The sequence below is a fragment of the Oryza glaberrima genome, chromosome 3 (genome assembly GCF_000147395.1).
Source record: "Oryza glaberrima chromosome 3, OglaRS2, whole genome shotgun sequence".
NCBI lineage: Eukaryota > Viridiplantae > Streptophyta > Magnoliopsida > Poales > Poaceae > Oryza > Oryza glaberrima.
The window spans coordinates 28,678,712-28,703,947 of NC_068328.1; the positions used below are offsets into that span (position 1 = coordinate 28,678,712).

General features: G+C 41.3%; 2 protein-coding genes across 4 annotated transcripts; both read left to right on the forward strand.

The window, feature by feature from the left end:
• Nucleotides 1-171: 171 nt before the first annotated feature.
• On the forward strand, nucleotides 172-3,829 carry LOC127766813 (probable F-box protein At4g22165). 2 transcript variants are annotated; one of them, XM_052291966.1, is made up of 5 exons: nucleotides 172-478; nucleotides 617-2,677; nucleotides 2,964-3,037; nucleotides 3,126-3,289; nucleotides 3,705-3,829. In XM_052291966.1, exon 2 carries the CDS (start codon nucleotides 781-783, stop codon nucleotides 2,200-2,202), a length of 1,422 nt encoding a protein of 473 aa, XP_052147926.1. In that variant the 5' UTR covers nucleotides 172-478; nucleotides 617-780; the 3' UTR covers nucleotides 2,203-2,677; nucleotides 2,964-3,037; nucleotides 3,126-3,289; nucleotides 3,705-3,829. The 2 variants fall into 2 exon arrangements, with proteins under 2 accessions (XP_052147926.1, XP_052147927.1); XM_052291967.1 differs by having other exon boundaries at nucleotides 3,126-3,829.
• Nucleotides 3,830-14,137: 10,308 nt separating this feature from the next.
• On the forward strand, nucleotides 14,138-20,871 carry LOC127766815 (uncharacterized). Of its 2 annotated transcripts, XR_008016293.1 has the most exons (9): nucleotides 14,138-14,451; nucleotides 14,590-17,484; nucleotides 17,926-18,050; nucleotides 18,187-18,450; nucleotides 18,567-18,661; nucleotides 18,760-18,921; nucleotides 19,002-19,098; nucleotides 19,397-19,490; nucleotides 20,016-20,871. XR_008016293.1 is itself a non-coding variant. In XM_052291968.1 (2 exons), the coding sequence occupies exon 2, from the start codon at nucleotides 14,754-14,756 to the stop codon at nucleotides 16,158-16,160; it is 1,407 nt and encodes a 468-aa protein (XP_052147928.1). In that variant the 5' UTR covers nucleotides 14,138-14,451; nucleotides 14,590-14,753; the 3' UTR covers nucleotides 16,161-17,919. The 2 variants fall into 2 exon arrangements, 1 of the variants encoding a protein (XP_052147928.1); XM_052291968.1 differs by lacking the exons at nucleotides 17,926-18,050; nucleotides 18,187-18,450; nucleotides 18,567-18,661; ... (2 more) ...; nucleotides 19,397-19,490; nucleotides 20,016-20,871 and having other exon boundaries at nucleotides 14,590-17,919.
• The last annotated feature ends 4,365 nt before the right edge of the window (nucleotides 20,872-25,236 follow it).

Below are 25,236 nucleotides of genomic sequence, written 5' to 3' on the forward strand. Positions count from 1 at the left end.
AGTTCAATAATTATATTGGGAAAATGAAGTAACTTATAAGAGTGGCAAATAGTTAAATTCCCCTATCATATGTTCCACTTGACATTTCGATTTTTTTAAAATCTGAGATTTCGAAATTGATTATATCACTATGGAGTATGGAGTATGGGCATTTCATATTTTCATTTCGGAAGGGAGATTTCGAAAAAAGAAAAACACTACAGTGGCTGCGCACCCGCCGCATCCGAGCCTCTGCACGCCGCATCCTCTCCGCCGATGAGGACACCGGCCCGGAGCCCCACCTGGCCACCACCACTCGCCACCTTCGCCGCCTCAACTGCCGGCCGTCCAGTCCTCGGGGATGCGGCAGTGCGTGTGGCGGCCCGGTGGCTGTGCTATGGCGGCCAAAATCGAAATCAACCGCCGGATTTCCTGCGCTCCACCGCACGGCGGCCTGACGGTGGCTGCTCATCCTTCGCGCCGAGCTATTCCGCCGCCGGTGAGTTCTCCATGAAGCTTTGCTGACCTCTATTCGGAATACGAATCCGTGCGATCCAGTCTGATTCAGAGTGGATTAGCGCGCAGACACGAGTTTCCCGGGAACAAGTCTGATTCAGAGTCGGATTTCTCTTTTCAGGGCAACAAATTCCGGTGGTGTCCGTGTCCGTTTCAGTTTGCGTTGGCTAACTTCAGGTATATGAAGGTATACCTTGTGCCTCTCACTTCATCAAATGTTCCAACTCTGCAAGTTTTCAAGCAGACGACGAATTTCACCTTTCAAGTGGGGATCGATCTGTTCCAATGGCGGCCTGTAGCATAGCCAGGATTATAAACTTAGGGGATCTAGCAAAATGTCCCAAAAATTTGTGCAGCCTACTCTTCAGAGTTGTGTCCAAGATCCTAGCCCTTTCTCCCAGTTTACTGAAGGAAGTGGAAAAAGATGATGGTGATCAGCCATCAATGACAGAGAGTGTCATGGCAAATTTACCAGAGCTGCATCAGGACATCTTAATGGAGATATTTGCCCTCCTGGAGATCCCTGACCTCGTGCGCGCAGGGTCGGTTTGTAACTCCTGGCGCTCCGCCTACAATGGACTGCGCAGCCTAGGTATCTATAAATTGTCCCAGACACCGTGCCTGCTCTACACCTCTGAATCTGCTGGCGATAGCGTCGTGTCTCTCTACAGTCTTGTCGAGAAGAGGGAGTACAAGATTACTCTACCAGAGCCACCCGTGCGTAGTAGGTTTCTGATCGGGTCCTCACTGGGCTGTCTGGTTACTGTTGATGACGTATCCGAGATGCACCTGGTCAATCCGATTACAGGGGAACAAATAGCTCTCCCTTCTGTTATCACAATCGAGCATGTGAATCCCATCTTCAATGAGTCCGGTGCTATCCACATGTATGAGTACTCATGGTACAGTGCATCGAAGGTTTATCATTCCGAGCCATCAATTTTCTCCCTTGACGAGCTACGAGAATACCTTCTTGTTAAGGCTTTTGTGTTTTCTGATACATCCACAGAAAATTACCTCGTGGTACTAATTCACAATCCGCGTTGGCAACTTTCGTTTGCAAGGGTTGGGGATGATAAGTGGACCTGGCTTCCACCACACACTCACTATGCTGACTGCATCTACAAGGATGGCATATTGTATGCAGTGAATAAAGTGGGAGAAATCCATGCATTCGATCTCAGTGGCCCTGTGGTCACAATGAAGACGATAATTGAAATGGTGCCAGGATATGCTTGTGATAAGATGTACATTGTGGAAGCTCCATGGCGTGATCTTCTTCAAGTTTGGAGGTCATATGAGTACATTGAGGGGGATTACGAGGCTGACTTGCATGATGCTGACCCTGCAATATCTGTGGTGAATACTGGGGAAATTAAAATATTTAGTGTTGACACTGTGGAAAAAAAGCGTGTGGAGATCAAAAACCTGGATGGTCACGTGCTATTTCTTGGGCATAACCAATCACTTTGTCTCAGCATGGAAGAATATCCAAATCTCAAGGAAAATTATACATATTTTACTGATGACAACGATCTTTCGTTATTTGGACGCAAGAATAATCGTCGTGATATTGGATTATTTGATTTGAAACATAACAGCAGGGAGGAACTTGTGTCTCCTCAGCTTTGGTCCAACTTTCCTGCTCCTGTATGGATTACACCTAGTTTCACAAAGTTGAACTTTGCCAAGAAGAAGCACCTTTAAGGCTAGTTTTTTGTTTATGGATATTATAGTAGTGTATGTTTCTTCTTGTTCTGTGCAATTTATATGTAAAATTATGATTATGTTTCTTCTTGTTCTGTGCAATTTATATGTAAAATTATGATTGGAGAACTAAAGTGTGAATGGGAAGGTTAAGTTGCTCCATATTTGTTTTGTACCAACCTTTATTATGTTTATTTAAAATTTTGCTATCTCAAGGTCTAAACAACAGGTCTTGTGTGATAGCCACTTCAGGGGAATTAGTGAAATATACAGGGCTAATGTGACCAATGTTAACTTGGAAAATGGCAAAGCTGTAAGTACTGAGTCTAAATTAACTTAACTCTGAGACTCTTGAATGCAAAATTGGCAGGATGACTGGGTAATTTGGAGAAGCCTTGTGGAAGCATATTTTAAGTATCCTGGAGGACATCTTGTACTTCATATTTTCACAACTACAGGGATAGAAGATTGAGAGGTATGAACCGTGCTCTATCTTCCATCTAATTTTATTTTGAAGCATGACTAATTATCCTTACAATGTTTGCAAGTATTATAAAGTGTTTCTGCTCTTTCTTAACATTTTCTTATTTATGTTTCTTCTTCCAATGATTTTGGAGTTCTCTTTTTCTAGTAAATTGAATATATTTGGGGCCATGGATGCCACAAAGTAAAAATATAGAGTTCTCAGATTGCACATGTAACGAATGTTTATTCATTTGTTCTGAGTTCTGACAATCTAAACTCACTACATTTCCCTGCAGGTATGACACAGAAGCCATGTACTTTGATGAGCATGTGAGAACCGCTAAATATTCACACATACATTCCAACAAAGGTCCTGCAAATATTTCGTCAGAAAAATGTAAATGGACTGTTTTATTTGTCATTTGATCAACTGGTCTCATAAATCTTAGGTTTTGCAGGACACATATCCTACTTTCAAGAAAATGTTTGAACACCTGCATCATGTGGTTCTGAACAAATTTAAAAACTATCTAGAACAATCATTAAGGAGCGGTGAGGGATTTGCAGCATCAGCTCGTTATTGTCCGCAATCATCAATGGCGAAATTCGATGCTGGATCAAGGTAAACAAACCACGGCCAAGATATATTGGGACTAAACTATTTTGCCATTTGTCAAACGTGACATGCATGCTGACCTGCTTTCTGCTGTTATTTTTTATCCTGCAAATCCAATTCTGCAAAAGCCAAATCTCCAAAGTCTTGTGCTCATTTGATAGTTTTATTGACAATGCATGTCTAAACCATACGTCGACTAGTATTATGAGCCTTTGCTTCTTGATCTTGTCTGCCAACCATACTGTGTATGTTTTTCAAATATTATATGCTTATCGATAGTTTATGCATTCAGATTTTAAGAAACACGGCAGTATTCATTATAATTAAATTCCTATCATTTTGAAGTAATGTGATTTGAAACTCATCATTCCTTAAATCTTTGGTCTACAATACATGGAATCAACTCTGCATTGTCATGCAGATTCTTTGGTTAAGCATGCAGTGTGGGACACTACAAAAGTTAGGAGTAAACTGGAGCACCATATAGAAGCTCATGGAACATCTGTTCGGGGTACAGAACTGGCTGAACTGAAGGCTAATTATGAGGTTATTTTTCATACTCAGTGCACTGTATATTATTGCAATACCAGCATGCTCCTAGAATTCCACATTTCATGAGCTCTTACAGTGTTTTTTTTTAAAAACCATCCTAATGCTTGGATCTTTTGTTGCTGCAATGTTCAGAAAAAACTCTTGGATGCGCTTGCTGGACCTATACAGTCAATCTTGGAAATTGGTGAAAATATACTCCTGGGCATGTATTAGAAGACTTTATAGGCATGTGACTAAAAATGCTATTTTGGCATTCTCAGCTTCCCTCTCCGAGTTTGAACTATCCATAAGATGGTCATGGAATTAAGATAACATGCAAGAAGTATAGTAGAAGAGAAAGCTACAGAAGAAGCTGGGAATGTTCTGATGCGCATGAAAGAAAGGTGGAATTTGGAGGAAAAGTTAGTCAAATCTCTCTTACATTTTCAATGATTATCTGATTATACTAGCCATTTTTGCAACATTTATCTTAACCGTGCCCATTTCATTGGACAGGTTTTCCACTCTGTTGAGCCGTGATAAGGACTCCATGCCTAGGACATGGAAAGGGAACGAAGATATACGTGCAATCACTAGAGAAGCATGTTTAGCGGTATATATTTTTTCTTTTAATCAATATTGCACCATTTATTGGGTATTTTGATCTATGGTGTAGAAACATGATGATCTGTTTATCATCTTCACACTGCAGGCTTTAAGACTTATGTCAGTAATGGCAGCTACACGTTTGGACGATAAACCAGATAAAATAGACCGGACTCTAACGACTGTTCTTTTAGATGGAGGACCACTTTCACGGAACAGGAGTACTGAATTCACATCCGATCCTCTTGCCTCAAGCACATGGGAAGAGATGCTGGCACTTAGATTTAGAAAATTGTGATTTTCAAGGAAATGTGATGAATAAGTCGTAACATTTTCGCACCTATACAAGCGTCAGAAAAAAAATGCACTGATCACACCAGTGCAGTGTAAATCCATCTGGAGGCAATTCAACGCAGAGACTGAGTATGCTGTTGCACAAGCAATTTCTATGCAGTTATATTCCTTGGCCATTTCTGCTCAAGTGCTTATCGAGTTGATTGCATAACACTGATCTATTTTGGTCAAATGGATAAGTAAAACATAATTGAATTTGTTGTTTTCTTATTATGAACCATGAAACCTGGCCTGCTGATTTCATAGGGTCCTCAATGCCCTTAAAAAAACTGAAGAAGTGATAAGCTTTTCATGAAATATATGTTCTTTTTTTTTCCATTATGTGGAACTCCATTTATGATATTTATATCTGATTGTTGGTGCTATGTGCTGAGCAAATTCTTCCAAATTTTCTTCCACCAGGAAGCACACAGACGTAGCGTGGCTGCCTCCTGCGTGGCTTGTTCTAATTCTTGCAATTTTAGGCTACAACGAATTTATGTTTCTTCTAAGGTAATCATCTCAATGAAGTAGCTTGCTTATCCTTGTGAAGGATAGGATTCTCTGTTGCATTAATGCATAAACTGAGAAATCCCAAACTTGACCGTTAACATATATAACTGTTAACCAGTTTTATGAACTCCTGGACACGAACCCTTTATATCTTCTGGGGCTCTTCGTCATCTTCGTTGTATCGTATGCTGCATGGTTGCAATATGACATCACAGCCTATTTTCGCCATGGCACGGTAAGATTCGACACATCTCGTTTCGCATAAATTGTATCCCAGTGCTTTGAACCAAAGTCGTTGTTGCTTAAAAGGTGTTAAGGCCGGATCACCTTAGCTTTGTTTCGTCAGTCAGAATTCTTCTCTTAAAAATAATGGATAGAAATTTGGCCTCTATATCCACAAGTGGATTAACGCAGCCAAACTCCTCTTAAATTTCTATCTAGTGCATTTCAGTTCAACTGAATTACTCAACGTGTGTTATTCGAACTAATCTCTGGGATGTTCTTTCATATGCAGCTGTCAGGTCTTCTGACAATTACATCTGGTTTTCTCCCCACAATAATGGACATCATAACAGCAGTCATCAACATTAGTCACAACCAGAAGAGCTCCATTAATTCTCCATTGTGAACCCATTGTTCCATGTTCCTCAGTTTAAACAACACATCCTGATTATTCTCCTGTTCTCTGGACGAAAGTCATTTTTCACAGAAAGGAGTTAAGGATGGGCTATCTTAGCTTGTTCATTTTATGATGACATAAGTTACTACAGTGATTGATCAACCGGCAACTAATTTTATGATGACAGAAGAGCATCTCACACGTGTTATTTGTTACTACAGTGATCATTGAAGAGCTGAAGCTTTAAGGAACAAGTGTACATATCTGAGTTGTAACAATCTAGGCGAATATAGAGATTAAGACTACAACTCGAATGTGCAAACATATGTATATGTATAGATGATTAATGCACAAAAATTGGTCAATCCGTATCTAATTTGCTAATGTGATTACTGCACAAACATATGTATGCAGAGAAATGACTAAGAGTTATCTCCTCGAGATCTCAGCTTTATATGCTGGTGAACAAACGATGAAAGGAAATGATGAAGTCGAATCTGAATTTCTTGAGAAATGATCACTCTTCCCACCAACCAGCTGGCAATGTGTGACAAAAGTAGTTGTGCAACTGAAGATCACGAGCCATAGTAACATAGATGCGGCAGTCCTCGGCCTCACATGGAACAAGAGGAAACTTGCTGTGCTTCATGTGGCAGTGAAGCAACATCTGCAAGTGCAAATTATAACAGTATAAGTTGTTGTTAAGAAACACACAAAACAATAGAAGAAAATATTGATTGTAAGAACAGAGCATCACTGAATAGAAGAAAATATTGATTGTAAGAACAGAGCATCGCTGAATAGAAGAAAATATTGACTGTATAACACAAAAGAAGAACAGAGCATCACTGAACAACTGCAAGTACAAATCACAACATTAATTAATTGTTGTTAAGAAACACACAGCATAATAAAACAAAGCATGCATTGCTGACTATACAACACAACAGAAGACCAAAGCATGGACTACTGACCTGGCTGCCTGAAACCCTGTTGCTCCCAGTGAAGTTTTGTTCTTGAAAGAAGCAGATGTGACAGATAGTTTTATGAACAATGGTACGAGATTCTCTACAGTAATGAATATACTGGTCTTCCACCTCAAATGGAACCTCCTCCCCGTTCACCACTCGATGTTGGCGCTGCGCCTGAGGTTGAGGTGGAGCTTGTGGTGGAGCTGGAGGGGTATGCTTCTTTTGAGGAAGGTGAATCCAGGCTTGGTTGCCTGTTCGATTCGTTGTGGCGCCCTTGCCTCCGGCCTTGCCATGGGCTAAGCCTGTTCGACCCGTTGTGGTGCCCTTGCCATGGGCTGGTGTAGGTGCCACCTCTGACGAACGCCGGGCGTGGCCACCACCGAAGAAACTCACCAGTCTCTCCACAGCTGTCGTGATCCAGCCCGAGTCAGCCGGTGGCGCGACCGTGGCCACCTCTGTCGACGGCGACGTCACGGCCGGCTGCGGTGCCTCCGGCGCGCACTCGCGGCGCTGGTCTGAGGCCGCGCGCTGCCGCCTCCTTCTACCCATAACTCCTCTCCGGTCGGCGAGTTGACGGCGGCGGTGGGCGGCGCTATTTCTTGTCTCGTCGCCCAGCGCACGCGTTCTTGGCTCGCCGACAACGGGAACACGGCTGGTGGTGGTGGCGACGGATTCTTGAAGCTGTGCAGAGGAGCTCCCGACGGTTCTTGGCGTGGAGGATTTCTTGGTGGCAGAGTCGGTGTCGTCTCTGGCGACGCAGGTGTTGCTCGCGGCGATGTGGCGGATTTCTTGGTGGCAGAGGCGGTGTCGTCCCTGGCGACGCAGGTGTTGCTCGCGGCGATGGTGGCGCACCGACCCACGTCCGCCGGCGTGTTCTTGTAACCCGACGCAACGGTTCTTCGCGCGGCGGAGCTCCCCGCGGCACGGGTGGTGTCGTCCCCGGCGAAGCTCCCGGCGGCGCAGGCGTCAGCCCACGGGGATGGTTGGCGCACGCGCACCCGCGTTCGCCGGTGGGTTCTTGGTGCAGGGGAGCTCCCGGCGACAGAGGCGGCGTCTTCTCCGATGGTTCTTGGCACCGCGGACCTCCGAGTTGGCGCGCGTGGACCCTCGGTCGCCGGTTCGGGAGTTCTTGGTGGAGGAAGGTGATGAAGGAAGAAGATGGAAGATGACGGCGAGGTTCTTGGTGGCGAGGAAGCGGGATGGGAGGAGTTCTTGGCGAGAAGGTGGCGGAGGAAGGCGATCGATTTTGACGGCGATTTCTTGGTGACCACAAGGGGGAATTCTCGGCGAGAAGAAGATGGAGGAGGAAGATGGAAGTCGAGGCCGAATTGTTGGTGGAGGAAGAAGATGAGGGCAATGTTTAAGAGTTGATGGAGCGGGAAGGCGAGAGAGCCAGGGAGGGGGAGATGGAGTGCTATTTATCGTCCCAATCCCGAAAGAATGGTCGGCTTCCCCGGCGCCGTCAGGTGTTCGATTGCAACCTCTGCAAACTCAAAGCTCCTTGGAGCATTCTGGTTGCTGGAACGCAATACTTATTCGCCCATTGTTCCATTTTTCTTCTTTTGAACTTGTCTAACATGCAACTGGACATCCGCAGCCATGTCATGTCTTCTTCCTTGTTGCCGGCGGCCATGCCCGTAGGCCGGAGCCAGTACAGGTAGTCCATCACCGTAGAGTTCATGTTGCCTCAGTGCCTCCTCGCCTGAGACGGAGGAAGGCGAGCGTGGCGCCGGCGCGCCGCCGGCTCCCGCGGTCACCAGCGGACGAGCGCCATGGCAGCTGACGGCGTCGCGCCGGTAACCTCCTCGCACCAAAAGCAGAACGGGCCGGCGTGGAGGTATCGGTGGGCTGTGGGCCGTTCGCTGCGAAATTTCTAGGCCCAATACGCAGCAGCCGCCGCACTAGTGCGGTGTTTAGTCCCACCTCGCTTACCAAACTAAAGTCTTGCAGGTTTATAAAATGGGATAATTGCTTATTTGACACCGTTTTAGACTCTAACTACCAATTTGATCCTACTTTTTAGAGTTTGCTAATTTGACCCTCATTTTCAAAAATGAAGCTCCCGTTTGACCCTGTTTCCACACCTCCATTAAGGTTAGAGTAAAAAAAAAATAAAGAAATGTGATTATTATTCGTAATGCCTAAATTACCCTCATATATCCTATCCATCCAAACCCTATCCACAACTCCGTGTCTCTTGTGCTTGTGGGCTTGCGGCGGCGTCAGGCGGTGCGACGGCGATGGCGTCGGGCGGTGCGGCGGCGACGGCGGCACTCTGAGGAAGCAGCGGTGGCGTGAAGCCGACCCCCGCCGGCGCCCGCTCGGCAAACCCGCGCGCGGCGCCCAGCCGTGAAGAGAAAGAGCAGCGGCGGCGGGAAGCGGAGAAAGGGGGCGGCGGCAGCGGCAGCTCGTGGAGGAAGGGAGCGGCGGCGGGGGGATCCGCGCCGGCGCCCGGGCCGTGAAGGGAAGGGGCAGCGGCGGCGAGAAGCGGAGGAAGGGGGCTGCGGCGGCGGCTCGCGGAGGAAGGGAGCGACGGCGACGCCTTCCTCGACTTGCTGCGACGGAAAAGCATCCTCCCGACGAGCGAGCTCTTCTACCGGCTGCGCGCTGCGGCGGCGGCGGAGTCGGCCAGCGGCCGGGGCGGCAGCGGGCATGCGCCGTTCTTGCAGGAGACCTTGGGCGACGACGGCTCGGGCGTCCGTTACCCGGACCGGTGCTCCCGGCGGCTGCCGCCACCGCCGCACGCCTCCGGCGGGACGATGGAGACAATGGGGCGTTTGAAGACGATGAGGAAGATGGGGGGCAAAATGGACTATTTACCCCTAACTTAACACCGTGAACTCACCTAAACGGAATAGGGTCAGAGAGGAGCTTCGTTTTTGAAAAGGAGGGTCAAATAAGCAAACTCTAAAAAGTAGGGTCAAATTGATAGTTAGAGTCCAAAACGGGGTCAAATAATCAAATGCCCCTTATAAAATTAAGCTGGTAGCCTCCACTCGATAAATAACTTGAGTGGAAATCAGTGAACACGTTTATGGCAATGGGATGTGACCGACTCGGAACGAAACATGACTCCTGTGCCCCCTTTCTCTCGTTCAGCCCAATAATGCCCTGTTTTATTCGGTCCACTATCTGTGCCAACCATATACTTTCGAGCAAATTAGTCACAAACAAAAACAGAATCTAGAACAAATGTGGATCCCCTTGCACTGCCCTCACCTGGCACAGTAATCATGCCAATATTTTTTTATGGAGCTTGCAATCAAGATAGTGGGAGGGAGGAAAATAAAACAGCAAGTATAATATTCATTTTTGTTCACTATTTTATCTCTATTTCAGTCACTTTTGAACAAATGCATAATAAGATGCTGGCCTCGTCATCAATGAAACGTGTGCACTGCATATTATCCAGACATCCAGTCCTAAGTATGCTTGTATTACATGATTTGAGAAATTAACATGTTTTTCCCAGATACGGGGATGCCATCAGAATTGCTAGCCCTTGTATATTAGTATAGATAACTGGGAAAACAACATTCATTGAACATCTGCTGGAAACATGCATGTTATTCAGGTTCTGTGGTTGAAGTAATAGTGTAGTAATGCATGATTCCAATCCCAGTCTTAGCCACACCAAGCACTATGATACTTTTCAGTTGTCACATACTCACATAATCATTTCATTATTTTGCAGCTGACAATGAAAATCTTGGATTGTTGAAGTCATATGTTTGGAGGATGATCCCTTGGTCAACGCCGTAGTAATATGCCCGTGCATCTTGTTCTTTAGATACAGATCTTAGCTAGGATTTGGGATGAAAGCAAAAAAGGATGCGTTCACATGTATAAGGGTCACAGAGGACCAATTAGAACAATCAGATTTATATCCCGGGGATTCATGTATTCTGGGCAGAAATTCTGTTTAACTCTGCAAATATTATTTTATACCATATTTTGAAATTAGATAGGATGTGGAACTTCCTGCTACTACTGGTGTTTCAAAAATCTGTATTGGCAATACAGTTGTTCTCATGGAATATATTTGCATCTATTCATATAATCTCTTGTTGTCCCGTAATTTACTGTACCTTTCTGGGATATATTGTGATGTAACTATAGCAGATGGTCACTGATTAATACACCTTCTAGGTCTGCACTTTGAATCGAATGTTTGGACACATGCATGGAGCATTAAATATGGACAAAAAAACCAATTGCAAAGTTTGCATGTAAATTACGAGACGAATCTTTTAAGCCTAATTGCGCCATGATTTGACAATATGGTGCTACAGTAAACATTTGCTAATGACAGATTAATTAGGCTTAATAAATTCGTCTCGCAGTTTACAGACGGAATCTGTAATGTTATTAGTCTACGTTTAATATTTCAAATATGTATCCGTATACTTTAAACAATTTTGGCCAAGAAACTAAATACACCATCGGTTGAACTTTTTTTGTCATGTGTGGAAACCCAGGGAGAATTTGTTTGTCTATAATTTATACACGCTTGTAACTTTTAATTGTGAATTGAGATTGTAAATATGACATGTATTATATTATGTTGATTAAATATGGCGCTCTGGAAAAAAAAACTACAGTTAGCTAAGATTGAGATTGTAATATTGATGTCAATTCAGATTGTCGATGGTCTTGAATTATAATTGAGGGAATATCATGTTATCATACTTTGCCTTCAATATATTTGATATATCATGTGAATTGAATTAAATTTAACTGGGCGGATTCTACAAAAAAATATTTCCAATTACATGAAATAAATTATATCGGTTAGCGGCACCAGCGCCGGCACTCGTGCGCCCATCAATCGGTCAATAAGGGAGGAAAAAAAATTCTTCGCTCCTGTCGAGTGCGCCAGCTCACCGTCGCCACCATCTACCCCTCACACCCGCACGTGCACCTCTCACGCTACCCCGCCACCACAGCCTCGCGCACGCCCACCATAGCCGCTTGCCCCACCCCACCGCCACCTCGCATTATATTACAATATATTATAAAGACAGTGCAAAAGTGAGCCATTTCGTTAAATCTAGAGGCCTACAAATTTTCATGTTAATTGGGAAAAAATTCTTCGCTCCTGTCGAGCGCCAGCCTGCTGCCGCCGTTGTCTACCCCTCGTATCAACTCAATTATGTTAAAAAAATATATACAAATTTGGCATTCAGCCATTCAATACTATTTCCTTTTTTTTAATATTGCAATATACAAATTAATACTCCCTTGTAAGTCGCTTTGAATTTTTTAAGTCAAACTTGTTAAACGTTTAATTAAGTTTACCGGTGCCTATTTGTGGATTTGGAATGCACATTGTTCTTTTAATAGTTAATTTAAGAAGGAACAAGTTTGCAGATAACTTTATTTTTTGAGTGCACTGTGACAAATAACTTGAGGTGGAAATTGATTTCCTGAGGGGTCATGTGACAATGTTCGTGCCGAGATGCCTCAAGTACGTGGCTGGGTGTTGTGTCCCTTGGATTTCATCTACATCCAAGAGTGGAAAGGTGATTGTTTTGTTTGGCTTGATGCAGATGCGAGTTTAAAGGATTTGAAAATTGGACAGATTAATGTCAGAGGTGAACAATGTTGCTATTTTTAAAGCTTTTTGACGTCTGATTCACAGCAAACAAACAATGTCACCTTGCTACAGTACCTAATCAAGTCTCGCTAAAGTACCTAATTACCTAAATCTTTTATGCGCCCGAAAGCTTGCACTATGCTTATGTAATGATAACAAGTTTTTTTCTTTGAAATTAATCTACAGACAATTATGATTTGTAGTTTATTTGGATTGCTAGATTATTTTTGTGTTTAACAAATTTTCACTCAATGATTATTTAATATCTTTTCACCTAATATAATTTGAAATTGTTATATAGCATTTTCCATTGCGACGCACGGGCACCTTACTAGTCAAAATAAAATATATTCCGAAGGCAATCTAGAGAAGGGTGTGTTCGCTACTGGAGGTTCCCAACGGGAATGGTGCGCGCAGAAAATGGAGCGGTCCATTAGCGCGTGATTAATTAAGTATTAGCTAACTTTTTTTTTCAAAAATGGATCAATATAATTTTTTAAGCAGCTTTCATATAAAAATATTTTAAAAAATACACACCGTTTAGCAGTTTGAAAAACGTGAGAAAGTTGGGAACCTACCGTGCCGATTGCGAACACACCCTTGGTGAGCCAAGAAATCCTTGCCCTGCAAGGAGAGCCGAATCGGCTCGCCTTCCTTCAATGGCAAGGTTGCTGCGTGCGCGGGAGAATTGAGGATGTGGCTGCACGGAAAAACAAGATCGTGCGGCAAACTACCTCGGCAAAGAAAATGGAGTACGGGTGTATGTACTTCACATCAAAATTGAAAGTTTGATTAAAATTAGAACGTGTGATGAAAAAGTTGGAAGTTTATGTATGAAGAAAAATTTTGATGTGATGGAAAAGTTGAAAGTTTAAAAAAAAAGTTAGGAACTAAACCAGGAAAATATATATTGCAAACCACATATATAGTGGAAACTTGGAAACTACCGTTGGATCGAGAAATGAACGTCCGAGATTCGTTCACGTCACCATAAGTTAAAATTTAACTCGTAGATTTACTCATGAGTTAAAATTTTACTGGGAGTTAAATTTTAACTCATAGTGACTTGGACGAATCTCGGACGTCTATTTCTCGATCTAACGGTAGTTTCCAAGTTTCCACTACATATTTTTCCAACTAAACCAGACCAACGGCAATGCTCATGTGGGCTAGTTGGGCTAGCTTTAGCACTAGCCTAGCCCAGCGAAGGAACCAAACGTACCCTATCAAGCATTCAAGCCGTGTTTAGAAGCCAAAATAATTGACCAAAAATGTCACATCCAATCTTTAGCCACATACATACATAGAGTATTAAATATGGTCGAAAAAACCCAATTACACAGTTTACGTGTAAATTGCGAGACGAATCTTTTGAGTCTAATTGCACCATGATTTGATAATGTGGTGCTACAGTAAACATTTGCTGATGACGGATTAATTAGGCTCAAAAGAATCATTTCGCAATTTACAGACGGAATCTATAATTTGTTTTGTTATTAGTCTACGTTTAATACTTTAAATGTGTGTCCGTATACTTCCAAATTTTTACACCCCTGAAACTAAATACACCCTTCCACTTGAGATTTTGAATTTTTTTTAATCTGAGATTTCGATTTTTTTAAAAAAAAATTCTGAGATTTCGAAATTTATTACTATCATTATGGAGTATGGACATTTCATCTGGGAAGGGAGATTTCGAAGAAAAACACTACCGTGGCTGCGCACCCGCCGCCGCCGCCGCCGAGCCGCTGCACGCCGCATCCTCTCCGCCGACGAGGACACCGGCCCGGAGCCCCACCTGGCCACCACCACTCGCCGCCTTCGCCGCCTCAACTGCCGGCCGTCCAGTCCTCGGGGATGCGGCAGTGCGTGTGGCGGCCCGGTGGCTGTGCTACCTACGGCGGCCAAAATCCAAATCAACCGCCGGATTTCCTGCTCTCCACCGCACGGCGGCCTGACGGCTTCTGCTCATCCTCCGCGCCGGGCTATTCCGCCGCCGGTGAGTTCTCCATGAACCTTTGCTGATCTCTATTCGGAATACGAATCCGTGCGATCCAGTCTGATTCAGAGTGGATTCGCGCGCAGCCATGAGTTTCCCGGGAACAAGTCTGATTCAGAGTCGGATTTCTCTTTTCAGGGCAACAAATTCCGGCGGTGTCCGTGTCCGTTTCAGTTTGCGTTGGCTAACTTCAGGTATATGAAGGTATACCTTGTGCCTCTCACTTCATCAAATGTTCCAACTCTGCAAGTTTTCAAGCAGACGACGAATTTCACCTTCCAAGTGGGGATCGATCTGTTCCAATGGCGGCCTGTAGCATAGCCAGGATTATAAACTTAGGGGATCTAGCAAAATGTCCCAAAAATTTGTGCAGCCTACTCTTCAGAGTTGTGTCCAAGATCCTAGCCCTTTCTCCCAGTTTACTGAAGGAAGTGGAAAAAGATGATGGTGATCAGCCATCAATGACAGAGAGTGTCATGGCAAATTTACCAGAGCTGCATCAGGACATCTTAATGGAGATATTTGCCCTCCTGGAGATCCCTGACCTCGTGCGCGCAGGGTCGGTTTGTAACTCCTGGCGCTCCGCCTACAATGGACTGCGCAGCCTAGGTATCTATAAATTGTCCCAGACACCGTGCCTGCTCTACACCTCTGAATCTGCTGGCGATAGCGTCGTGTCTCTCTACAGTCTTGTCGAGAAGAGGGAGTACAAGATTACTCTACCAGAGCCACCCGTGCGTAGTAGGTTTCTGATCGGGTCCTCACTGGGCTGTCTGGTTACTGTTGATGACGTATCCGAGATGCACCTGGTCAATCCGATTACAGGGGAACAAATAGCTCTCCCTTCTGTTATCACAATCGAGCATGTGAATCCCATCTTCAATGAGTCCGGTGCTATCCACATGTATGAGTACTCATGGTACAGTGCATCGAGGGTTTATCATTCTGAGCCATCAATTTTCTCCCTTGACGAGCTGCGAGAATACCTTCTTGATAAGGCTTTTGTGTTTTCTGATACATCCACAGAAAATTACCTCGTGGTACTAATTCACAATCCGCATTCGCAACTTTCGTTTGCAAGGGTTGGGGATGATAAGTGGACCTGGCTTCCACCACACACTCACTATGCTGACTGCATCTACAAGGATGACATATTGTATGCAGTGAATAAAGTGGGAGAAATCCATGCATTCGATCTCAGTGGCCCTGTGGTCACAATGAAGACGATAATTGAAATGGTGCCAGGATATGCTTGTGATAAGATGTACATTGTGCAAGCTCCATGGGGTGATCTTCTGCAAGTTTGGAGGTCATATGAGTACATTGAGGGGGATTACGAGGCTGACTTGCATGATGCTGACCCTGCAATATCTGTGGAGAATACTGGGGAAATTAAAATATTTGTTGTTGACACTGTGGAAAAAAAACGTGTGGAGATCGAAAACCTGGATGGTCACGTGCTATTTCTTGGGCATAACCAATCACTTTGTCTCAGCACAGAACAATATCCACATCTCAAGGAAAATTATACATATTTTACTGATGACAACGATCTTTCGTTATTTGGACACAAGAATAATCGTCGTGATATTGGATTATTTGATTTGGAACATAACAGCAGGGAGGAACTTGTGTCTCCTCAGCTTTGGTCCAACTTTCCTGCTCCTGTATGGATTACACCTAGTTTCACAAAGTTGAACTTCGCCTAGAAGAAGCACCTTTAAGGCTAGTTTTTTATTTATGGATATTAGAGTTGTGTATGTTTCTTCTTGTTCTGTGCAATTTATATGTAAAATTATGATTGGAGAACTAAAGTGTGAATGTGAAGGTTAAGTTGCTTCATATTTGTTTTGTACCAACCTTTATTATGTTTATTTAAATTTCTGCTATGTGAAGGTCTAAACAACAGGTATTGTGCGGTAGCCACTTGAGGGGAATTAGTGAAATATACAAGGCTAATGTGACCAATGTTATTTTGGAAAATGGCAAAGCTGTAAGTACTGAGTCTAAAATAACTTAACTCTGAGAGTCTTGAATGCAAAATTAGCAGGATGACCGGGCTAATTTTATTTTGAACTACGACTAATTACCCTTACAATGTTTGCAAGTATTATAAAGTGTTTATGTTCTTTCTTAACATGTCCATTAACCTCTTAGTTTTATTCTCTGCTATCTATGACTAATTATCCTGTCATGCAGCATGTCCATTAACAATGTATATTTTAATGGTAATCTGAAATAGTGGATAATGCTTTTTGTTCTTATTTATGTTTCTTCTTCCAATGATTTTGGACTTTTCTTTTTCTAGTAAATTGAATATATTTGGGGTCATGGATTCCACAAAGTAAAAATATAGAGTTCTCAGATTGCACATGTAACAAATATTTATTCATTTTTGTTCTGAGTTTTGACAATCTAAACTTACTGCATTTTCCTGCAGGTATGATACAGAAGCCATGTACTTTGATGAGGATGTGAGAACCGCTAAACGTCAGCAGTTAGAATGTGAAATCCTAATGAGTCACTCATTTCCATGTTACTAATTCAAGTTATGACTAAGAGAAAGTAGTTTAACCAGCTGATGGTGTTTGGTTATTACGAAAATATGTTTGTTTTTTCTTAATATTCTTGCTTGTTCATGACATTTCAAATAATGGATTGCTAATATTCACACATACATTCCGACAAAGGTGCTGCAAAAATTTCAGGCACTCTAGGATAATTGCAGTGATAATTGCATATGGCTATTATAATATAGACATTTGTCTCTTCCTAATTAGAGAGGATGATATCTGTCAGAAAAATGTAAATGGACTGTTTTATTTGTCCTTATTTGATCAACTGGTCTCATAAATCTTGGGTTTTGCAGCACACATGTCCTGCTTTCAAGAAAATGTTAGAACACCTGCATCATGTGGTTCTCAACAAATTCAAAAGCGATCTAGACCAATCATTAAGGAGCGGCGGGGGATTTGCAGCATCAGCTCGTTATTGTGCGCAGTCATCAATGGCGAAATTAAATGCTAGATCAAGGTAAACAAACCACGGCCAAGATATATTGGGATTAAAATATTTTGCAATTTGTTAAACGTGACATGCATTCTGACCTGCTTTCTGCTGCTATTTTTTGTCCTGCAAATCCGATTCTGCACAAGCCAAATCTCCAAAGTTTGGTGCTCATTTGATAGTTTTATTGACGATGAATGTCTAAACCGTATGTCGACTAGTATTATGGGCCTTTGCTTCTTGATCTTGTTTTAAGCCTCTTGTGCTTGCTCCTGCCAACCATACTGTGTATGTTTTTCAAATATTATATGCTTGTCGATAGTTTGTGCATTCAGATTATACTAGAAACACAACAGTATTCATTATAAGTAAATTCCTAGCAGTTTGAAGTAATGTGATTTGAAACTCATCATTCCTTAAATCTTTGGTCTACAATACATGACATCAACTCTCTGCATTGTCATGCAGATTCTTTGGTTAAGCATGCAGTGTGGGACACTACAGAAGTTAGGGGCAAACTGGAGCACCATATAGAAGCTCATGCAACATCTGTTCGGGGTACAAAACTGGCTGAACTGAAGGCTAATTATGAGGTTATTTTTCATACTCATGCACAGTATATTATTGCAATTTCAGCATGCTCCTAGAATTCCTCATTTCATGAGCTCTTACAGTTGTTTTTTTAAAAACCATCCTCATGCTTGGATCTTTTGTTGCCGCAATGTTCAGAAAAAAACTCTTGGATGCGCTTGCTGGACCTGTATAGTCAACCTGGAAACTGGTGAAAAAAAACTCTTGGGCATGTATTAGAAGACTTTATAGGCATGCAACTGAAAATGCTATTTTGGCATTCTCAGCTTCCCTCTCCGAGTTTGAACTAGACCAGATAACTATCCATAAGATGGTCAAGGAATTAAGAGAACATGCAAGAAGTATAGTAGAAGAGAAAGCTAGAAAAGGAGCTGGGAATGTTCTGATGCGTATGAACGAAAGGTGGAATTTAGAGGGAAAAAATAGTCAAATCTCTCTTACATTTTCAATGATTTTCAGATTATACTAGCCATTTTTGCAATATTTATCTTATCCGTACCCATTTCATTGGACTGTAGATTTTCCACTGTTGAGCCGTGATAAGGACTCCATGCCTAGGACATGGAAAGGGAATGAAGACATAAGTGCAATCACTAGAGAAGCACGTTTAGCGGTATATCTTTTTTTTTCTTTTAATCAATATTGCACCATTTATTGGGTATCTGATCTATGGTGTAGAAACATGATCTGTTTATCATCTTTACACTGCAGGCTTTAAGACTTATGTCGGTAATGGCAGCTAACCGTTTGGACAATAAACCAGATAAAATAGACCGGACTCTAACGACTGCTCTTTTAGATGGAAGACCGCTTTCACAGAAGAGGAGTATTGAATTCGCATCTGATCCTATTGTCTCAAGCACATGGGAAGAGGTGCTGGCACTTAGATTTAGAAAATTGTGATTTTCAAGGAAATGTGATGAATAAGTCGTAACATTTTCACATCTATACAGGTGTTAGAAAAATACACTGATCACACCAGTGCAGTGTAAATCCATCTGGAGGAACGCAGAGACTGAGTATGCTGTTGCAGAAGCAATTTCTATGCAGGTATATTCCTTGGCCATTTCTGCTCAAGTGCTTATCCAATTGATTGCATAACACTGATCTATTTTGGTCAAATGGATAGGTAAAACATAATTGAATTTGTTGTTTTCTTATTATGAACCATGAAACCTGACCTGGTGATTTCAGAGGGTCCTCAATGCTCTTAAAAAAAACTGAACTTGATAAGCTTTTTCATGAAATATGTTCTTTTTGTCCATTATGTGGAAGTCCATTTATGATATTTCCATCTGATTGTTGGTGCTATGTGCTGACCAAATTCTTCCAAATTTTCTTCCAGCAGGAAGCACACAAACATAGCAATAATTGGCTGCCACTGCGTGGACTATTCTACTTCTTGCAATTTTAGGTTACAACGAATTTATGTTTCTTCTAAGGTAATCATCTCAATGAAGTAGCTTGCTTATCCTTGTAAAGGATAGGATTCTCTGTTGCATTAATGCATAAACTGAGAAATCCCAAACTTGACACTTAACGTATATAACTGCTAACCATTTTTATGAACTCCTGGACACGAACCCTTTGTATCTTCTGGGGCTCTTCGTTGTCTTCGTGGTATCCTATGCTGCATGGTTGCAATATAACATCACAGCCTATTTTCGCCATGGTACAATAAGATTATACACATCTCGTTTCACATAAATTGTATCCCAGTGCATTGAACCAAAGTCGCTGTTGCTTAAGAGGAGTTAAGGCTGGATCACCTTAGCTTGTTTCATCATGCAGAATTCTTCTCTTAAATTTCTTTTTTTAAATAATGGATAGAAATTTGGCCTCTATATCCACAAGTGGATTAACGCAGCCAAACTCCTCTTAAATTTCTATCTAGTGCATTTCAGTTCAACTGAATTACTCAACGTGTGTTATTCGAACTAATCTCTGGGATGTTCTTTCATATGCAGCTGTCAGGTCTTCTGACAATTACATCTGGTTTTCTCCCCACAATAATGGACATCATAACAGCAGTCATCAACATTAGTCACAACCAGAAGAGCTCCATTAATTCTCCATTGTGAACCCATTGTTCCATGTTCCTCAGTTTAAACAACACATCCTGATTATTCTCCTGTTCTCTGGACGAAAGTCATTTTTCACAGAAAGGAGTTAAGGATGGGCTATCTTAGCTTGTTCATTTTATGATGACATAAGTTACTACAGTGATTGATCAACCGGCAACTAATTTTATGATGACAGAAGAGCATCTCACACGTGTTATTTGTTACTACAGTGATCATTGAAGAGCTGAAGCTTTAAGGAACAAGTGTACATATCTGAGTTGTAACAATCTAGGCGAATATAGAGATTAAGACTACAACTCGAATGTGCAAACATATGTATATGTATAGATGATTAATGCACAAAAATTGGTCAATCCGTATCTAATTTGCTAATGTGATTACTGCACAAACATATGTATGCAGAGAAATGACTAAGAGTTATCTCCTCGAGATCTCAGCTTTATATGCTGGTGAACAAACGATGAAAGGAAATGATGAAGTCGAATCTGAATTTCTTGAGAAATGATCACTCTTCCCACCAACCAGCTGGCAATGTGTGACAAAAGTAGTTGTGCAACTGAAGATCACGAGCCATAGTAACATAGATGCGGCAGTCCTCGGCCTCACATGGAACAAGAGGAAACTTGCTGTGCTTCATGTGGCAGTGAAGCAACATCTGCAAGTGCAAATTATAACAGTATAAGTTGTTGTTAAGAAACACACAAAACAATAGAAGAAAATATTGATTGTAAGAACAGAGCATCACTGAATAGAAGAAAATATTGATTGTAAGAACAGAGCATCGCTGAATAGAAGAAAATATTGACTGTATAACACAAAAGAAGAACAGAGCATCACTGAACAACTGCAAGTACAAATCACAACATTAATTAATTGTTGTTAAGAAACACACAGCATAATAAAACAAAGCATGCATTGCTGACTATACAACACAACAGAAGACCAAAGCATGGACTACTGACCTGGCTGCCTGAAACCCTGTTGCTCCCAGTGAAGTTTTGTTCTTGAAAGAAGCAGATGTGACAGATAGTTTTATGAACAATGGTACGAGATTCTCTACAGTAATGAATATACTGGTCTTCCACCTCAAATGGAACCTCCTCCCCGTTCACCACTCGATGTTGGCGCTGCGCCTGAGGTTGAGGTGGAGCTTGTGGTGGAGCTGGAGGGGTATGCTTCTTTTGAGGAAGGTGAATCCAGTATGGGCTGTGGGCCGAGTGGACCGCACGTATGGGCTGTGGGCCGTTCGCTGCCAAATTCAAGGCCCAATACGGAGCAGCCACTGCGCTAGTGCGGTGTTTAGTCCCACCTCGCTTGCCAAACAATAGTCTTACTGGTTTATAAACTTAATCTTCGAGAAATAACTTGACTGGATTTATAAATCGAAGTTTGGAGAGTGCTTGTTCTCGCACCCACTTCTAACAGCATGAGCAGCTCCATAGCTCCATTGTATGTATAAACCGACATCTATTTTAGAGCCAAACTCTTTTTTTATCTATTTTAGAGCCGAACTCTTTTTTTTTAAGAAAAAGCCTATTTACGATCTCTTTTTTTTAAGAAAAAGCCTATTTACGAGCCGAACTCTTTTTTTTCAAGAAAAAGCCTATTTACGAGCGACTTTAGAACTCTTTTTTTTTAAAAAAAAACTATTTACGATCGTAAAAAAACTATTTACAGCCGAACTCTTTTTTTTAAGAAAAAATGTATAAACATTTTAGAGCTGAACTCTTTTTTTTTAAGAAAAAGCCTATTTACGATCGACTTTAGAACTCTTTTTTTTAAAAAAAAAAACTATTTACGATCGTAAAAAAACTATTTACAGCCGAACTCTTTTTTTTTAAGAAAAAGCCTATTTACGATCGACTTTATAACTCTTTTTTTTAAAAAAAAAATATTTATGATCGTAAAAAAACTATTTACGATCGACTTTAGAACTTTTTTTTTAAACAAAACTATTTACGATCGACTTTACCACTGCAACTATTGGAATCTTTTTTTTTAAGAAAAAGCCTATTTACGATCGACTTTAGAACTCTTTTTTTTAAAAAAAAAAAACTATTTACGATCATAAAAAACTATTTACGATCGACTTTACCACTGCAACTATCGGAATCTTTGATTCGTACTTTAGAGTCGAACTCTTTTTTAAAAAAATAAACTATTTACGATCGACTTTACCACTGCAACTATCGAAATCTTTGATTCGTTCGTCTCCCGTGGCAGGCATGAGTCGAACGGACAATGTGGATGCCCTAACGAAACAACAGCTGTCGAACTCTTTTTTTTTAAAAAAAAAACTATTTACGGTCGATTTTACCGTTGCAACTATCGAAATCTTTTCGAAATCTTTGATTCGTTCGTCTCCCGTGACAGGCATGAGTCGAACAGACAATGTGATGCCCTAACGAAACAATAGCTCCAGTGTCTCCTTTCTGCACACTTTAATTACTTTATTTTTTGTTACGTCCAGTTTGTATAATTATATTTTTTTTACAATTACAATGTTACGCCTATAATTAATTTTTTATAATGTTACGTCCAGTTTGTTTAATTAATATAGACCACCTATAATTATTTGTCATCCGTTCAGACCAATTAATTGTAGACGTAAACTTTTTTTTTCACACTAATAAAAAATATATATCACTGGGCAAATCATATTTTCGCTTACTGCCATCAAATGAAGGCCGATGAAAATAAAGTATTTTCATAAGTGGGATCAGTCGTTTGCGAAAATATATTATTTCGGTGACGGGTATCTAAAGGGCATCGTCAGTGAGAATCAATCTTTCTAGGCCTTTCTATCTATCTGCACGCTTTTTATTATTTTCTCTACAAAGTTACATTAGATTGTTTGGTATTAATATAGACCACTTATAATTATTTGTCATCCGTTCGGACCAATTAATTTTTTAAAAAATGTTACGTCCAGTTTGTTTAATTAATATAGGCCACTTCTAATTATTTGTCATACAGTGGACCACTTAAATTGTAGGCGCCAACTTTTTTTTTTCACACTACTTAAAAAAAAGCATATCACTGGGCCAAATCATATTTTCGCTGACACCTAGCCCTACTGCCATCAAATGAAGGCCAATGAAAATGAAAATAGAGTATTTTCATAAGTGGGATCAGTCGTTGGCGAAAATATATTATTTCACTGACGGATATCTAAAGGGCATCGTTAGTGAGAATCAATCTTTCTAGGTAGGACGCTCAAGCCACTCACCACGAAAAATACATTTTTTTCAGAATTCTTTTTTTTAAAATTTTTTAAATGTACATAATTTAAATAACAACTATGCACATGTTTTGATAATTCTTTAAATGTACATAATTCTTTATCAAATAACAACGGTATATTTTTCACTCAGATCTAAATTCCTTACTTTCTTTTAACTTTTTGAGAATTCTTGTTTTTACAGGTTGGGGAGTGTAACGTCAAACATCTTCACTTGTTTCTCTTCCAATCGCCCAGGTGTTTGACACTGGCAATGTCATTCATTTCTCTCCTTCTCTACCAAGAGGTTAAAAAAATGGGTCCGATAGAAGCATCAGATAACCATACGTGAAGAGAGAACTGTACCATTTCGCAACTGCACCAACGAATAATTAAAAAAAAGCACAGAATAAAGTAAGCAAGGAGTTGATCCCATTATTAAAAATCATGTTATTATCTATTTAAACAAATTCCGAAACTCTAAACTACCTGTTATAAAAAAATAGAATTCCTAATAACAGACCAAAATGCCTTATTTTTTTTATTATTTTAGATTGTTTTTACAGGCTGAGTGTAACATCAAACCTCTTCACTTGTTCCTATTCTCATCGCCTAGTTGTTGCCACTGGCAGTGTCCCTTCACTCCTTTTTTACCATGTCTAAATATCTCCTCCTTTCTCTTTTCCTAGAAAAGAGCCCGTATGTTACACCGGAGAGAAAGAAACATATAAAATACAGGGAACAAAAGGCATGAAAATTGAGAAGAGAGGGCATGGTTAGTACTGGTAGAAAGGCTATGTGAGATGGTGGTGTGGAAAGAGGGGGGTAGGCGTCTAACGGAAGAAGGAATTTAGCTGTAATCGGTGGACAGGAGGATCCTAGTGAAGTGAATCTCATGGTCTTATGTTGATCTGGAATTAGAGAAAGTTTAGGGCTTGTTTGGGTGCCCGAATGAAATCTGGCTAGCACGCGCTGTCAGTGGGACTAGCTCCGATAGACGTGGGAAACCGCGATCCGGGTTGAAGTAAGTCCTTGATGGGATGGGAGCAGACCAGCGGTGAGAGACGTGTGTTGATTTTAGGATGTAAGATTTGATGATTTTGAGTCGTTGGATTTGACGATGAGATCTGTATAAGATCGTAATTAGTGAACTATAGGGTAGATAATTATTTTTATCACTCCCCATCAATTCCTAATTAATGCCCCACCTTTTTAGATAAAAGTTTATTATGTAAAATGTTAAACACAACATTCTAGTACAAGGTTGGCTTTTTTTAAGAGGGAATACCTTTAACCTGAAACACATTAATAACACGCATCACCTGTTTGTAGGATGGTTGGAATTGCAGCTGTGATCTGTGCTCTTTGCAAAGCCAGAAACGCAGCATATGTTTCCGAAATAAAAGAATCATGGACCCAGCTGAGCTAATACATGTTGTGTGCTATTGAAACGATACTTGGTCCGTCTTGCACATAATGGAGGAAAGGCGAAGAATGTTGCAACTGGGAGCGGTGCTGCTAAGCAGAGTGGCAGAAGAAGTATACAACTCGGCATATAGATGGAGGTTGAACTCAAGGCGTCTGATGTGAAGATGAAGTACCTGGGATCGTTTTTACTACCGTTTCAGCACCACCAGTTATGTGGGGGAGATGTAGGAAGGGCGGAGCCAGCCAAAAAGGACGTTGGGGTCAACTGTGAAATAGTATTTACAAAGGCTGTGTTTAGATTAGCCCAAAGTTTGAATTTTGGTTGAAATTAAAGATGATGTGACTGAAAAGTTATGTGTGTACGACAGGTTGATGTGATGGAAAAAATTAGAAGTTTAGATCCAAACTTTAGATCTAAACACAGCCAAAATACCAATAAAAAAACCATGAAAACCG